General features: G+C 30.2%; 1 protein-coding gene across 4 annotated transcripts in view; it reads left to right on the forward strand.

The window, feature by feature from the left end:
* Positions 1-18,877, forward strand: part of LOC142320527 (calpain-B-like) — a 250,197-nt gene that overhangs the window by 29,902 nt on the left and 201,418 nt on the right. The window contains exon 1 of one of the 4 annotated variants that reach the window (XM_075358415.1): positions 18,656-18,766. The exons of the other annotated variants lie outside the window; for them this stretch is intronic. Coding sequence (XP_075214530.1) covers positions 18,722-18,766 — 45 coding nt within the window. The 5' untranslated portion in view covers positions 18,656-18,721. Of the gene's footprint in view, positions 1-18,655; positions 18,767-18,877 lie in introns of those variants that run through there. 4 annotated transcript variants of the gene reach the window in all.

An 18,877-nucleotide genomic window follows, 5' to 3' on the forward strand; every position in this document is an offset into this window, starting at 1 on the left:
CAAAAATTCTTCTTCTGTTTTCATTTTGTTAGTAAAATTTTTTGGTACATATTTTTATAGTAAAAATTGATAAATTGTATATTTAATTTTAATTTACTCTAATAAAGGTACGAAAAATGTGTTTTTAGCTCTGTTAATATTTGAAAAAAAAATACTTTGAATTAAAGTTAATTAATATTAGTTTACGTAGTCTATTTAAAAAATAATAATCCAAATTTTATTATTACTATATAAATTATTGTTTGATAAGTTTGAAGATTAGGTTTTTATGAATTTCTGGAAAAGTTAAAATAGTTTTTGCTTCCTTTGGATAACATGAAAATTGGTTTAGTGTTGAAAGTATTAAAAATTCGATTCATAGTAACGGTAAAAAAAAAAAACTGATGTGGGCACCACATGTCTTCCTTTACGCATATTAAATTACTATACACATTTTTTTTAAATGAAAAGTACATAAAATTTTATTTCATTAATAACTTCTGATATCTTATCATTTTTTTTTTTTTGTTATTGAATTATTATTTATCGTAAAAGATTTTTTACAGAGGTTAATAATTATTAATAAATGAATATATTTAAATTTAAAAAAAAAAAAAGATAAAAAAGGAGAGGAAGTCGGATTCTAACCGATTGTGCCTTCCCCTTGTAAGATCCAAATATTTCATTAATTAAAATTTTATTTGGCTATAACTCTGGAACCACTGAAAATAAGTACCACTTTGATATATCATTGAAAAGTTCTCAATGAGGACTTATTACTGCAATTAAGAAAAAGTCCAAAATCCAAATTTTTTTAGATTTTTGGCTTTTTTGGACACTTTTGGTCCAGTCGATTGCAATCAAAAGGGAAGGTGTACAACTAGATGTTACAACTGTCCTAAATCCAAAATATCAGCATCCTACGGCTAATCGTTTTTGAGTTATGTGAGATACATACATACGTACAGATGTCACGCCGAAACTTGTCAAAATGGATTCAGGGATGGTCAAATGGATATTTCCATTGAAATCTGAAAACGTAAATTTTTCGCGACCACTGTACTTCCTTTACTTCGTACAATGAAGTAAAAATATGAATATAAATATGTGCGTAAATAAGTGGTCGCATTGCTTTTGCTCTTATATCTCATGATTAACCAAACTGATTTTCTTCAAATTTGGCTCAGATATTTTTACATATGGGGGGAGGACATTGATCATATTAATTTATTTTTTCAAAATTCTTTAAGGGAGCGGAGAATATCGCCAGAAAACCAACTTCGATCTTCAGAGACATTTTAGAGAAAACTTTATTAAACCCAAATTTGTTATCTATAATGTACGCGTATATACCCGTATGAATAATCAAAAGAACAATTTTTCAAAAAATCAACCCCCACCTCTTAAAACTGAGATATATGCTGTTTGTCCTGCTGCTTTATCTCCCTCCAGTTTAAACATTTTTTTTAAAGTTTACACTTCATTTTTAGAGCTTCCAAGAAAATTTCTACAATTTTTTTTAAATTATAGACCTCGGACCTAAAATGCAGAAACCTTTTTTTAAAACTTTATTTTTCTTATTTTAGCCTCTGTTGAAGTGGTGTTAGATTTAGAAAAAGACTTTACTAAAGCAAATTTTTTCAATTTAGCTTACCGTATGAATATTTTTAGAAAACCTTTTCTTAAAATTTATTCCCAACCTAAAAAAAATATACATTCTGTTTTTTGCTTGCTTGGTACTAATACTTAATTTTTATTATTAAATTTACTTTTGTATTTTCTTCATGACTTAAAGGACTTTAAAATTAAAGTAACTTTGGGACCTACGTTATATTCCAGACCCAAAATAGGAAGCAATTTTTTCCATTACTTTAATAAAGGTTTATTTTACTTTTTCAATATTTTTAAACAATTCATTTTTTAAATTAATCTCTTTTGTTAGTGATCACTTCTTTTTCATAAATGTTTTCTAACTTTTCCGCATGCAGTAAGGAAACCCCAAAAATAATTTTTTTTAAATTTAATCAAAATTTGGGATGATGCTTAAATTTTATTGTGGTAATCGTGACTTGACCGCCGTTGCCGGGAAAGTCATGCAATATTTGGCTGGTTTTTTTTCTATTATAATTAATTTACCACTTAAGTTCGAAAATTGTTTGTGGGCGAACGGTGCTACGTTACTGAAAGTTTGTAACATATGAAAAACATCAACAAGGACCAGGATTCGAAGCCGAAACCTTCCGATTGAAAGAATGATACCCTACCACTCCGTCTCGGAGGAGTTTCCGTGGCCGACAATTCCGTTACTGCCTTAAAAATAAAAATATTATAAATCTCTTTTATTGTGAGGCTAAAATTACTTGTCGAATATTTCTAACAATAAACCAAACGTTCTATATAACTTTCTAATGAAATAAACGGAGAAAGAGGTATTCCTAATGTTTTAATGAATCTATGATATAATTTATGATTATGTGTTCATATTATTAAATGAAACTGTTCTCTATATTTTGAATTCTAAATATGCTATTTAAAAATAAAACAATAGTTTATTTACAATTGCGGATCTAGGCGTAGTTTTATGCTTAAAGAATACAACATACAGAACAAAATAATCTTGAACAGAGAGGGTTATGTTTTATTTTATTTGTAAACATTTGTAACAGGAACTGAATCACGTATTTATTTTTAGATATATTTTTATTACTAGAAAGAAAAGAGAAACACATTTCGTGCGGCATCTTATACGAATAAAATAATATCATGTCGTACGTTTTTATCATTTTTGTAAAGTACGTTTTTTCTCTCTTAATTAGTTTCTTTTTTTTATTTAATTTGACTGGTGATTTAAAATTGATTTATTTATAATTATTTTTCTGTTAATCACTTTAACTCTCCTTTGAAGATTTTCAGTTTGTTTTAAAAGCATTCTTTTTTGTGTGTTTTTTTTAAGCGAGGTTGTAAATTAAAATATCTACGAATACTTAAAAAACAGAGTCGTCTAAACTCGTGTTGCAATGGGCATATAAAAAATGTTCTAGAGTACTTCTGTTCTTACCAAACAGGACTACTGAGATTTCCTCTTCGTCCGCTGGACTAAATATTATTCCTGTTCTTGTTTATCGTACGTTGAAAAAAATGTGGGATTTAAGGATATTAAAAATTTCCAATTCAGTTTTCTTTCATACGTATTACATCTTTAATTGAAGGGATCTCTTTCTTCATAAGGAAGAAATCTAAACTTCTTCATCAGACTTAAAAAAATAAGTACAGTTTTTATTAAGACAGGAATCAAATCTCCCGGCAGGTCTGTACCCACTGGGATGGTCTGTTGGTTAAACTCGTCATCGCAAATCAGCTGATTTCGAAGTCAAGAGTTCTAAGGTTCAAATCCTAGTACTTTTATACGGATTTGAATTCTAGATCGTGGATACCGGTGTTTTTTGGTGATTGGATTTCAATTAACCACACAACTCAGAAATGGTCGACCTGAGACTGTACAAGACTACACTTCATTTTCACTCATACATATCATCCTCATTCATCCTCTGAAATAATACCTTACGGTGGTTCCGAAGGCTAAACAGAAAAAGAGAGAGGTCTGTACCTGCCCGGAGATTACGGTGCCGACCTCATCAAACCAGTAAATATCACGAACTCTATAACTTAAGGGGAGTCAGGTGACTAAAATCGAAAAAAGTTCATTTTTGTTTTTTATTGATTTATTATCCTTTGAATGCTTAGGTATAATTTGCAGCAAGTTTCGTTTAATTGTGAGCAATAGTTTTCAAGTTTGGAATTTTAGAAGTTACGCTTGCACAACATTTTTTGACAATAACTTTGTTTTTATAGATTTCGTACTTATTCATTTGTTACAGAATGACATAATCATTCATTTGCGGTAGTGTAAACATATTCATAATGTAAATATACGTCCCACGCACTCCAGGTGGGCCATTTACAGAACGGATGAGTTCACCCCTTTGTGACCAAAAATAAAAACAGTCAGGCAAATTTAAACTGTAGGACGGTAAAACAATGGGGGGCGCGGTTGTCTGATAAATGCTGTTAACAAAATTCAGAATTACTACGGCCTGGCCATCGGAAGAAATGATGGGACTATTTTGGACCAAATAAAAACTGTAGTATGGGCAGCGTACTTCCATCTTGGGTTCTCTAATGACTCACCAGCCCGTCAGTTGTATCCTAAGGGCGAAAGTTGGTGTAAGTACCAAAAAGCCATAGCCAAAAAATAATCTTGCGACCATAGGGAGCATACACACTTTTCTACAATTGTACTGGAGCAAATCAAACCTATTTTTAGGGACCTAGACCATTTTGACGTGCTTCGAAGATGCCTGAAGAAATAGAAAAAAAGTGTCGGCAAACGAAGACATTGGTCAAAAAAGACTGGAAGACAAATATGAAAAGGAAGAGGGCCTGGAGTACCCTTATTATGGAGCTGGGATGCACTAAGGCAAGAAATATATACAAATGTTTTATAGTAGCCTTTAAATTTAATTTAGATCTTTAAATTGCAATTGTCGAAAATGATATTTTTTACATTCAATTTACCTTTTCTCAAGAACTGCTCAAGGTAATTTTTTTTTTTTTTGTTCAGCTTACTTAGCTGCTCATTTGAAGCAGACAATTTGTTTTCAGTTGTTGTTTCAGGACTTTTTTTCAGGAGGACAACTTGTTTGTTTAGGAGTAAATAACGGTTTAGTGTGTTATTTTATTCAAAAAAGTTAATAATTTAAAAAAATATATTTTTTGAATATGAAAACTCCTCTGCTTAAACTGTAAACAAAGGTATTAGCCTTAAATAAAAAAAATAATAATATGATATCACTTATACTTTTTGGAAAAAGGTACATCAAAGTTATGGAATTTAACATGGTGAATATATGGACACCTGATGGCCCTTAAGATGTGGGTAAACTTGCAATGCTAAACTCAAATGAATCGTTCGTGAACCAAATTCGCGGTAATTAGGACGGTCCAAAGCCTGAAACGAACTGTTCGAACCGATCCATCTGGAATCTGGTTTTAAGATGAACACAAAACGATTCTCGGTTCTAATTTAGATAGCGTCATGACAATTTCGTAGTGTGTACATGCTTGGGACCGGTTCTGTACAGTTTAATTGAAATTAACTGTTAATAAATGTTTATTTACTTTTTTAGTTAATTAATATTAATTATGGCGTAGTGTAAGGAAGAGGATTCACTGCAGTTAGTAGAAATTATAACAGCAATCCCCTATTATGGAATCCGAAACATGAAAACAAAACATTAGAAAAGGATGCGAGGCGAGAAAGCCGCAAGTCCTACTTTCTTCAGCAGATATTCGAAATCAGAGGTCGATATTCTTATAAAATTTATTTAATGATTACTTATACATTGTGATCTCATATCTAACATCAGCTCCCCGCAAGCTCTGAACAGCTCAGACCATCACCAAAGTCGATGTTTTTTTTTTTTCATTTAAACTATCCATTACTAAGACGGCACAGCTCATCACAAGCATAGCCAAGTTTACCGCGAGACATAACTCACGGATTGGCTCCTAAGTAACAGATGCCGTTTGTTCGTCGTTAACTCGGCTCTCCGACGGTTCGTAGAAGGCAAGTTGTAAATATCAAACCCACGAACGCACTGCGAACTGTTCACGAACAGTTCAACACAGGTTTAGCTCGCAAGTCTACACGCACTTTGTTACTACACTCTTATTCATGTCACATGCTTGAGAATGAGAGGAATTTAATGGGAATCTAGTAAAAACCACCGGGAAAGGAATGAGTTAAGGATTAAAGTAAAGAGTTAAATAGCAATGTGCTCGTGGAGGAACCGCGAAACGAGACAACTCCATCTGATAGTGAATTCTTGAATATAATGTTCATCCGTTCCGCTTACAATTCCTTAGGAGATTAGGGTATCTTTACCCAGAATGAATGATTTTTTTCTGTTTTGGGGCGCATAACGAAAATTTGTTATGAGCGCCTCGGAACCAATGTTTCTATAATAAACAAACTAGTTCAACTCACTAACGCTAAATATCGCGGAATATAAACTAAATAACAGTAATATAAAACAAATAAAATTAACGATCCAAAGGCACAGTATCACAAGCAAAATCATAAAAAAATTAATCGTAAGAAAACTGTTTGCTTAGTCATACAAATACTATCACTAACAAACACATTACAATTATTAATAAAAATTCGAATACAGTCACACGGCCTTAAGAAAAATAAGACATTCGATAACATCCTCATATTGTTCCCTAAAATACTTTGGATGTTAGCCCCTAATTAAAATTTCCGACGCAATGCAGCATAACAGACACAGTTCACGAGAATGTGGTATACTGTTAGTTGGCAGTCGCAGCGAACACAAACGAGTGCATCGGTCCTAGTCATTAGATCTTCAGTGAATGAGAACATCGCATTATTGGCCGACGATTTTTGTTGGACGACTTAACTAAATTGCTTATTTTCCAGGAACTAAGAATCACTGAGAAATACTACCAAACTGTTTAATACAAGTAATATTCTGTTGAAACTAAATCTTTTTCAGCTGATTATTTATGTAAAACTTTATATGTAGACCGTGTAACATAAACTGAATGGGTTGTAAGATCCGCTTTTTTTACGTTATAGCTAATAGGATACTATTGAAATTGATGATACTATTTAATTTATGTTACTCATAAACCGTTCTATTCGTTATTTTCCCCGATACAGAAAGAACTTGGTGAGCTTATGATGTTATCGATGGACGACGCTATGTCAAATTTAATTAAAAACGTTTGTATTCAACAGTTAAAAATATAACTCGACGGAGAAAGCAATAAATAAAGAAAAAACAAATTAGTTGCACGGAACCTTCTTTAACTAATTAAAAACCGTGAAAAGACAGTGGGAAATTTTTTACTGTGAATTTTCCCTTTCCACGACATAATTGAATATTCCTTATAACTGTTGTTTTCTATAAACACGTTTTAGGTGACCTTTTCGATTAGAAATTAAAAAACTGAAAACGATGAAGTTTATGAAAATTCTTTTAAAATCTGTATTACCCCATGAACCTCAATTTTGCATTCTTTAATTTTAAATCGAAAACATAACTAATATTTGATCCTACACGTATAAAATAATATAATTATACTTAAAATTACAGTTTTTTTCAAATTTAGAATTTTTGGGTGTTTCTGCAGATTAAATTTAAAAAGTTACAAGAAAATTCCACGCTGTATCTAGTTAGATGATTTTTTTTTTTTTTTTAATTTCGGTTGATTTTCTAAAAATGACCCGTGTTGTCTACCGCTTAGTCTATAATTTACAATTATAAATAATTTGGGTTTTAATGCCAGTGATGAGTAAAATTTTGTATTTCAGATTTTTCATAGAGAATTTAGGTTTTTTCTGACGAGCAGGATGTGATTTTTTTGTAAATTAACAATATCTGCGGAAAACCCCACATTTTAGTCGATTTATATTAAACTATATCAACACAACACATTTAATAATACCAGATTATGTAGTAAAACCAGTATTTAAACCACTTTTTTATTTATAAATTAAAATCTTTTTTCTGATTTTTTTACGTTAAAATATTTTTTTTTTAGAGAAGTTTGATTCATTATTAATGTATTTTAAATTATCTATTCATATTATACAATACAATCAATCGATTGATTGCACAATCCAAAATTTATACAGTACATAATATGAAGACATAATATAAGACATTCATAATTTAAAAAAAATAGAAGAAATGAAGAAGTGTGTTTGTTGTTACGGTAAATTTGATTATCCGGTGATTATGCATAATTACCGGTGAATTTGATTAATCACCTCCAGTGTTGGAGAATAACATATCATGAACCATGTCTCTTCCATTACTCTCACGTATTATAAACTGTGCTATTGATAATTTTAGTTATTTATATACTTATTAAAGTATTTGATAATGATCATTACATACGACTGTCTTATTGTTATGACAATTTGGTTCTTTGGATATAAAAAGGTTTTTACTTCCTTGTGCGAAGTAAAGGAAGTATTGTGATCGCGAAAAATTTCGGTTTTCAGATTTCAACAGAAATATCTATTTTGACCATCCCTGAATCCATTTTGACTAGTTTCAGCGTGACGTCTGTATGTACTTCTGTGGGTATGTATTTCGCATAACTCAAAAACGATTAGCTGTAGGATGTTGAAATTTTGAATTTAGAACTGCTGTAACATCTAGTTGTGCACCTCCCCTTTTTATTGCAATCGATTGGACCAAAAGTGTCCAAAAAAAGCCCAAGAGATTGTCAACGATAAATCGTAAGTGGTACTTATTTTCACTGGTTACAGAGTTATAGCAAAATAAAATTTTAATTAATGAAATATTTGGTTCTTACAAGCACATCGGTTCGAATCAGATTTCACATCCTTTTTTTTAACTTTTTTTTTAATATAAATTAATACATTGATTTATTAATAATTATTAATCTCTGATTGGAAAAAAAAATTACGATAAATAATAATTCAATAATAACAACAAGAAGAAAAAAAAAGAAAAAGTATTAGAAGTTATTAATCAAATAAAATTAAAACTTTTTCATTTAAAAACAGTGTGTATATGTAATTTAATAGGCGTACAAGAAAGTCATGTGGTGTCCACAGCAGATTTTTTAAAAAGTAAATGCACCGTAAACTTATTGGGGGTTGATCTAATGGTAAAATCATCGTCACAAATCAATTGTTTAACAGCTGATTTTCGATATCGAAGGTTCTGATGTTAAAATCCTATAAAAATAAGTTACTTTTATACGAATTTAGATACTGAACAATGAATACAGTGGTGGTTGCGGTTTAATTAACCACATATATCAGGAATATCGGACTGAATCTGAACAAGACTACATCTCATTTACATGTCTTACATATTATCTTCATTTTATTGGGCCATGTTACCTATTGTTTACCTATTGTTACCTATTGTTCACAAGGTGGTCCATATTATGAACCATATTAAAGAAATGACAAAAAATAAAATAAATGATGCCGTAGCGCAACAAATAGGCGAGGTGGATGAGTATAAAATTACATCGATACGGCCGGCATATGGCGAAACAGAATGCCACCATCATAACGACTTACCGGGCGGCAAAGAGACTAATCAGTGAGAGAATATGAATATGCTGATTCTATTGTAGGGCCCAGATAAGAGAGCCGGTATCCACGATCTAGTATTCAAATCCGTGTAAAAATAACTGACTTTAGTAGGACTTGAACGCTGGAACTCTCGACTTCCAAATCAGCTGATTTGGGAAGACGCGTTCACCACTAGACCAACCCGGTGAGTTTATTCTCTGAAGTATTATCTGAACGGTAATTACCGGAGGCTAAACAGGAAAAGAAAGAAAAGGCATACATTCGCACTCTTAATAGTATCTTGCGGATCCTGTTAGCGAGCTCGAAACGTTGTCCGTAAATGGGGTTCCTCCGACTCATCGGAAAAAAGAAGAAAAAAACGAGAATATTTATGTTTATCCTCCGTGTTACAGAAATATTTCAGTTAGTATCCTGGAAATAGGTAATCCACAGGAAGATCATCAAGGGGTATAATAATTATATCGGAATTTAACATAATCTTGTTTTGTTACAATGTTCAGTATGTTTATTATTTCTGAGATCTGTTCTAGAACTTTAATAGAGTATTTTTTCAAGTAATATTACTACGGATTTTTTCTAACCAGTTTTCTTTGATCTTCTCAGTTGTTAAGTTTGAAACAATATTGGCTTTTCGGATAGGAAAAAACGTATTTTACTGTCTCCCAGTTTACTTTCTTCGCGGTGTTAAATAGTCAACAGCACTTACATGACCGAAGAATCATAAATTTTGTTCGAGTAGTCATAATAATTTTGTTTAACGCTATTTTTTTGTAATACCGCAGCTAATTTTTTTGTAATATACTTGTTTATGCTAAACTTTCCTTCCGTTAGAATGCAAATAAGTAGCGGAAAGTGTAGGAAGTTAGTTTGCTTACTGATTACCATAGCAATTAGTATTTCTAGATATCAGCTTACAATTAAAAAGGATGGTGCAGTTTTTTATTTTTGAATTAGATGCTAATATGTAATTTTTATTATTCGGGTTGAACAGTATATTATTAATAATTAATTAATTAATATTTTATTATTTTTTTAATTTATAGGTTTCATTAATCAAAAGCGAAAAAGGGATAAAATATTTGCTGATTAATTAAATTTATTCAACACGGAGCACATGCCACCACTAACACTCAGCGTAAATTTGCTTCAAACATTTTTACGAAGACCCTTAAAGCGGATTTCTCAGAATCTTTTTAATTACACATATAAACAACTTATTCACATACTCTTCGTGTAATGAATTTGTTTAATGTTAACAATTTTACGCTTTCAAAAACAACATTAATTAAATTAACATAAAATATTAGACTGTTACCTAAAACAATGTATCATTGAATAAAACAAATAGCACTTTTCTTAAACTAAATTATCTTTTTTATTAACTTAATCGTGTTTAATACAGTATTATATTGTGTGTTTTTAAAAATATTTAATGAAAATTTATCGTAAATCTTTGTTTGAAGCTTTAGTTTTTTTACACAGAAAAGTAAACGACGCTTTGTATTGTTTATTTAAATATAAAAAAATAGGTCAGATTTTTATTTCTTTGGTAACTTGCCATCATCTGCATTGAATTAACCGGTGTTGGCCGTTAGTAAGTAACAGCAGGGGCGGACAGACGGTGTATACAGGCCGAACTTCTGCTCTATTGCGGTTTATTTTGTTATAAAGGTAGGTAGAGAAAGAAATAGCCGGGTTATTTGTGGCACTAGACAGACTCACAAATGACTACGAACAGTAGGAAGAAAAATATGGCATTCAAATTTAAACTAACCACGTGTTAATTGAATAACTTTTATTATTAATCAATTTCTTAAAGGTAAAAAAAAATCATTCTACATGAAAATAAATTACGAACTCAATCCATTGTAAATCTTTGATAAGTTTGACTACTGAGATTCTATCATAATTTTAAAGAGATATCTTAATATGTTCTAGCACTGATTTATCTCTTGTCTTAAAATATCATATATAATAACAATTAAGCCGTCGTTTAATAAAGTCTTTTACTAACATAGCTCAAGTTTTATAACGGTAATTTCTGTTGATTTAATGTTTTTAATATAGTTGTTATTTCAGGTCTCATCGATTCATTTCCTACGATTTGAAAATATAAATTAAAATTTAAGTCTATATTCAAATATTGATAAAAAAATATAAAAAATTTCAGTTTTATTAGGAAAATATTCGGTATAAATGTGTCAGAATTTAATCAGAGAGAAAGTACAATCGTTTCTACTGATGTAATACTAGTGATGACAGATATAAATTAAGTTAGGATATGACTACGTTTCGTGTTCGTATTTGCATTTTTATCATGTATCTGAAGTTCCTTCCTGTTTTTAAGTTATCAAACGAGTTGTTAATTCGAACCATATTGTTTATACCTAAATGAATAGGAGTAATAATGCCCACATACTTCATATACGAATCACGAACGTACAGATAGGATGAAAATTAAGATTCAACTGCTAACGCACCTTTATGTGTTTTACTTTCAATATCATGAAATTCCCTTTTGCTTACTCATTTTGCTGCAGTAATTTAAATGTACTGTGTCATTTTACCACGTTTGAGTTTTTTAAAAGTAAAAAAAAATTAAACTTTGATTTATTGTGATGAGGTCGATAGATCGTCCCTATTCATATGAGTTAAATATTAACGATGTTAACACCACAAAAAAAAAGTTTTTTGTCTACCAGCCACACTATTTGTTATTAGCTTTTTGTCAGTTAATCATTTCGGACTGGAAGTCATTGAATGTAATCCAACTGGCTAGCTCTGGGTCTAGACTGAATTAACCATTTAATCGCATTTAGTCGCTAATTAGATGAATGCTTTTCTTCATAAAACTACACTTTGAACCACTGTAAGGTCCAATATTTATACTTATTTGTAATTATAAAACTCCGCAAAAAAAGTAAAATCACCTACTGCTTAATTATTATTTTAATACGAACTGCTTAATAAATAGACAGACATATTACCACCATTTCATTATTGATGTACTTAACTTATAAAATATTAACAGTTCTTTGTAATTAAAAAAAGAATAAATTTAAATACTTTACCGAAAAGTAAAAGAATAGAAAATGTAAAAAGAAACAACTAATTTTAGGAATAACCAATTAGAGCCTATTTTGTAAATTATTTGCTTATTTTCTAAGAACGCTTAATCTTAAAGTTAACTTTTTTTAAATAGTTAACCAACTTAGAAAAAATTATTAAAATTTTAAGTTACATTAATTTTTTTTCCACTTATTTTGCATTCCTGTTTTTTGAAAGAAAACTATTTACAGCACTGTAGGAGTTGAACTTTTGTTAAAAACTGAAAGAATACATACCCTAATTTGTAGTTCTTTCCTGCTGTTTCTAAGATTATCAGGCATAATCTTTTACTTGTAGATAGCGGTCGTGCCAAAAGAATTTTGTTTTGTCTTTCTAACTTCGCGTTAACTGAAAGTATGAAATTATTTTAAAAGAATTTTTATTTTAAATACATCAAAGAATAAAATCAAATGTTAAAAATAACACAAGAGATAAATATAAAAAATTAAAAAACACTACTGCCAAAAAAAAAACATGCTGACAAACATTGCCCATTGAAGATAATTACTAATATAGGATAATTAAAAAGCGTGCGGGTGACAATTTTATACATAGAATAATTTTTTTTTTAATTTTTTATTTATTTAAACATATACATGTAGCCTATGACACTCCCGGTAACGTAATTCAACGCGGGGTCGTACATCTAAATCGCTATAGCCGTTGAGCTGTTAGAGTGGAACAAACATATATACATACCCACTAAATATATTAAGCTCCTTTTTGGGCAGTCGTGTAATTTAGTAGGGAAAAATACAAAACCATTAATTTTTTTTTTTTAAATTAACAAAAAGGTATAACATCTATAGCTCCAGGTTATTAGTTTCAATGAACTAAATGAAAAAAAAGAAGATAAGTGATACAAATAAAACGATTAAGGATTTTTTAAGGACAAAATCTGAAGGAGTAAAATTTTAATTAAAAATTAAATGATAAGTGATACAAATAAAACGATTAAGGATTTTTTAAGGACAAAATCTGAAGGAGTAAAATTTTAATTAAAAATTAAATGTCACAATCAGTTACTGAATAAAAGTGCAAATGTCATATCTGACCAGAAACCTCCAGACGAAATACGAAGATTCTACCATTCCACCTCTCGACAAATGCTGGCAAAGTGATTAGTCTTGTCATAACCTAATTCAGTGGTATTATTGTATAGTGTTATAATTTTCAAATTTTGTATTTATTTCGGTAAAAAATAATAGATATACAGAAGGAGGTGAGAGTCTTCGTCCTTCAATCGATAATTAAGAAATAAAAAATCTGATGCGGACATCACACGGACTTCCTTGTACGCTTATTAATTACATATATTTTTTATTACATTTTTTCTTTTTTTTTGTTATTACTGAATTACTATTTATTGTAAAGGTTTTTTTTTACAATCAAAGGTTTTAAAAAAAATTATTAATAAATCAATATATCTATATGAAAAAAAAAGTTAAAAAAAAGGAAATGAAGTCGGATTCGAACCGATGTGCGCTCCCCTTATAAGATCCAAACATCTCCTTAATTAAAATTTTATTGGGCTATAATTCTGAAACCAATGAAAATAAGTACCACTTATGATATAATGTTGAAGAGCTCTCAGTGTGGGCTTATTACTGCAATTAAGAAAAAGTTCAAAATACAATTTTTTGATTTTGGGATTTTTTTGAACACTTTTGGTACAGTCAATTGGAGGTGCACAGTTAGATGTACAGTATTCCTAAATCCAAAATTTCAACATTCTACGGCTAATCGTATTTGAGTTATTCGAGATACATACGTAAGTACGTACGTATCACGTCGAAACTAGTCAAACTGGATTCAGGGATGGTCAAAATGGATATTTCCGTTGAAATCTGAAAACCGACATTTTTCGCGATTACAGTGTAAACGAATATAAAATGTAAACTATACAAACAGCTATAATACGTATCGAAAGATAAACATTATATTTTATTGTTAAGCAGTCAGAAAGAGGAATCTTTGTAGAACTGCGCTATATAATAATTCATTCTCTTTGTGTTTGGGAAATGAAAACATTAAATCATTTAAGTGTGTTAATATAGAGAACAAGTTCACAGTCACCCATGAGTCGAATTCGCTTATTCCCACATAGGCACTTCGTATAAAATGCACACTGTTTTGTACTGTTCGTTACATCAAAAAAAAAATAATAATAATAATAATAAAAAACACATTTTATTCTGAATATTATTTATTATATAGGCTTACTGCAGGACGGACATTAAAAATGAAAAATAATGTATTAGAAAACACGTATGTATTCCGTGAATTTTACGCTACTATTTACAAAATACATTTAATTAAATAAATCTTGAAATACAGTGCGTACTAGCAGCAACAAACATTTTTATTTATTTACAAAATATTTTATTTGCTTATTCTTCTTGAAATAAAAAGGACAAAATATTTTTTTTAAATCGTAAGTTGTAAAAATGTAACTCTTCAAATGGATTACTGGATTACCTTATTTTAGTCGTGTTCGGCTAGGTCTAATCCAGAAAATGAATTTTCATTTTAGTTTATAACGACCGGCTGAATGTCTTCGATTGTATCATCAAATTTCCAAAATCATTTCTTCTACATCTCGGTGATATGCTTCACGCAATTCTTCCATTTTTCAGGAGTAATTCGGGAAATCTTGTCGATTAGTAATTTTTCTTTACGTTCCTTATTTTAAAGGTCATACTATTTGATGTTATGAAATCCTTAACCTCTGCCAATACCATTTCAGTCACCTTTAAATTACAAATGATAAGTAGAGGTTCCAAAATAAAGCAATTTTTGTTTTTGCGATTTCATCGGTAATGTATTTTTTGTAGATTCGCTTGTGCAAAAAAGCCGATTTCAATAATTTCACTTCAACGTAGGCTTATCATTAGAATCCCCTTATCATTTAATAATTTTTGACTTTGTCTAGTTACTGTTAGGTAAAGCTTCCATTTTTACAAAATGGATGGAACACTGTTCGTAACTATTGCATTAACTCATTTTTCTAAAATTGCAATAAACCATGATTTAAAATTTTCTCCTTTCATTTCCGTATGGTAATCATTGTCTGAATTGAATTCAAATATACGAGTATATTGGAATGTATTTTATTCGCTTCCAAAATGAACGATAATGAATCTCAATCCTTTCCCAGATGGAATTTTCAATCCTGTAAAAAGATCTTTTTAAAAATAAACTTTGTTAGACAAAACGGGTTTATTAATCCAAACCATGGATTTTTTTTATGATAAGCATTGAACTACTTTTTTTTTAATAAATTGCTCATCCTTCCTCGCGAAACTGTTTAATTTATTTTGAATAATTTCTTCTTCAGAATAATATCTTCTCTGTGTAATAGTTTACGGGTTTTTTCTCAGATTCGACATTAAGTTTCTTTAATACTTTAAAACAAGTCGTTCCCTTTAAGCCAGATAATGGTAACCAGTATTTATAACTTCTTTTCTCATGTGCTGATATTTTGTTTCTAACAAAGAATTCGTGAATTTTTCTTCTTATTGCTGTATCTTTAAAAATTCTTCCATGGTATTGACTATAGTTTTTTGGGGTTTATTTTAAGCCGGAGATTTAACCCCTACATGTTTTTTCTTTTTCATAATAACGGATTGCACAGATTTCGAATGGAAACTCCTACTGAAGTTGCGATTCTACTGAAAACGTCGTATAAACGGCATTCTTTCTTTCTTTAAAATTTAAATGTTCTTTCTTTAAAATTTTATAAGCATTTTAAAGACAATTATTCGAGTCCAGTACGTATTATATGTATTTTTTTTAGGTAATGGCATGTTTATACCCTGTACGTAATTTACAGCACAAACAAAACTCACAGATGTACAGCAAACACACAAAATAATTACGATTTCTATTTTATATATAAGCGAAAAATAATTAACTGTGGACATATTTATTTAAAAATAAATAAAAAACACATTTATTTTTTATTATTTCTAATGGGTTGTTTTATTATTATTTTATTATTTCTGAATGAGTGTTTTAACTCGGAGCCTGACAATCAGACTTATTTACTACCCAGTAAACTGTCTCCCGTGCTCGACTAAACTCACTCGCCCGAGATTACACGAATGAGCGTTTTACTTCAGAGCTTGACGGATCAGACTTTTTCAATCCCCATCCAAAAGTTCGCGGCGCGACTAAAAAAGTTTTCACTTCCAAAAAGCAGTAGCAAATATAGCGATATAAACTGTATCTAATTTATTTCGTGGTCGTTGTATTATTTTTACTCTCTGTATCAGTAAATGTAACAATTTTTTTTACAAATCCTTCTTTGTCCCTATAATGATGATACCTATTTTTAAATGCTATGTGCATTTTATAATTTATATTAACATAAAATTAATATTAACATTCCAATATCATTTTATTTACAGGTAATATTTATTCGTTTATTTAATTCAATGATTCTAATTTTCTTTCTTTCTTTTTCCTGTTTAGCCTCCGGTAACTACCGTTTAGATAATTCTTCAGATGATGAATGAGGATGATATGTATGAGTGTAAATGAAGTGTAGTCTTGTACATTCTCAGTTCGACCATTCCTGAGATGTGTGGTTAATTGAAACCCAACCACCAAAGAACACCGGTATCCACGATCTAGTATTCAAATCCATGTAAAAATATATCTGGCTTTACTAGGACTTGAACGCTGTAACTCTCGACTTTCCAAATCAGCTGATTTGGGAAGACGCGTTAACCACTAGACCAACCCGGTGGGTTCAATGATTCTAACTAAAGCGCGCGCACATAACGTATTTAATTCGCGCGGATGTGGCGGTACTAGCGGCGACGGACGGCACAAACTAAACTAATGTAATTTCACTACTTACATAGAACAAATTTCGCTTGTACGGTCGGCATACTGGTGTAGCCGCGAGGCTTATCGCACTAATTACCGAGTCAATCGGGCGATCGAGTTCGACCAGACCGAGTTACTTTTTTACACTTTAAATATTATTTATTTATTTAATTCTACCGATCACCTGTAACATCACAATGTAGAAGTTGTTTAGAGCATTTTTTGAGGGTAGGGGTGTGATTTTGAAAAAGGTATTTCCAAAAATTGTTATTTTTTAATTGTTAACAAATGTGCCCAAGAAAAATATGACCTTAATTAGACGAAATCTCGAGATACTGAGGCTGACCACCTTGCTCTATAGCCTCACTTCCGTGACCTATTTAGTTGAAAATGTAATGGCATCAATGCCCCCCCCCCCCATGCATAGAAACAACCTGACCAATTTTGGTGATAACATCCGGAAAATTTCTATCCGGTTTTTTTGGCTTTTTGTGTTTCTTAGGTGTCAAAAAGTCAAGATCCGGTGAAATCCGCTTATGCCCAAATTGGACCGATTACAATACTTTCCCTTCTAGAGCTAGAACGCTATATAGACGGGAAAATGATAACTATTTTTTTTAATTATGGTCAAAAAGTGTAATACTGGTGGTCAAATATCCCTGTAACTAGGGAAGCAAAATTAGAAAAGATTAGTTTTAGAGGATATTTACTTTTTTCAGGTTTTTACTGTTTCATGAAAATAAATACATAGTGAAATGAAATGGCAAAGATATTCACATAACAGAAAATGGGTAATTAATTAATACTATTTCGATTTTTTTTTACCGTTGTTATAAAATCAAAAATTCAACGGAAAGATTTAACCTGATTATTATAATAAGCATTCATTGCGTTTCGATTGGGTAATGCGATATACTTCATGTAGGGAAGAAGTATATAAAGGACTAAATTCAAAAGGATATTTTTAAAAGTATTAAATAATCTAAAAAAATTATAATAAATTACTTGAAAATATAGACCTACTTTTGTATCAAGTTCAAAGATCAATTATTACTTTTAGATACCGTCAATTATTTCAATGGTATTATTTCAATAAATTTTAACCAGTTTTAATGATAATATTTATTTCTTCTTTTAAGAAGAAAATGAACTTTGTCTTGACAATATTTGATTTATGTATTTCTCAGTGCCGTCAGTCATCTTCATCCAATTCATAGAGGAAGTACTGTTTTTAACTCATTTTGCTATTAAAAAATAAAATTAAGCTACATCATAAATCAAATAAAAATTATGAACAATTTTATTATATTTAAATCAATTTTATAATATACGTTTTATATTACTATTAAAGATTTTTCAATTTCTATTCCTTCATGTAGATTTTTTTAGAAAAAATCTATGAATTATCGAAATAACGGAAAAATAAAAACACGTTGTATTAACGATCACCAAACACCAGATGTCGTTACAGACAAGGACAGAAGTGATAACGTAGTTTTATTTTATGTTGGTGTCCTTGCTACCGCTGCATTTCAGTTCAGTTGTGTAAACTTTTACAACAGTTCAGGTTTTGGCGGCTTCTGTTAAGAATTTGAACTTATTACCACCGTAAAGGGAAGTAACATTCATGACATGAAAGAAGTCGAATTGGAATTCGTCAGTACCAACATCTTTGATGTATGTATTCGTATCATATTATAGTTGTTTTGAACTAATTTTGCACGAATCGATCTAGAAATGTATTTAATAGTGATTCAACGTCATGAATCACCATTATTTACTTTTATT

This window comes from Lycorma delicatula, chromosome 2, assembly GCF_047948215.1.
Source record: "Lycorma delicatula isolate Av1 chromosome 2, ASM4794821v1, whole genome shotgun sequence".
Taxonomy (NCBI): Eukaryota; Metazoa; Arthropoda; class Insecta; order Hemiptera; family Fulgoridae; genus Lycorma; species Lycorma delicatula.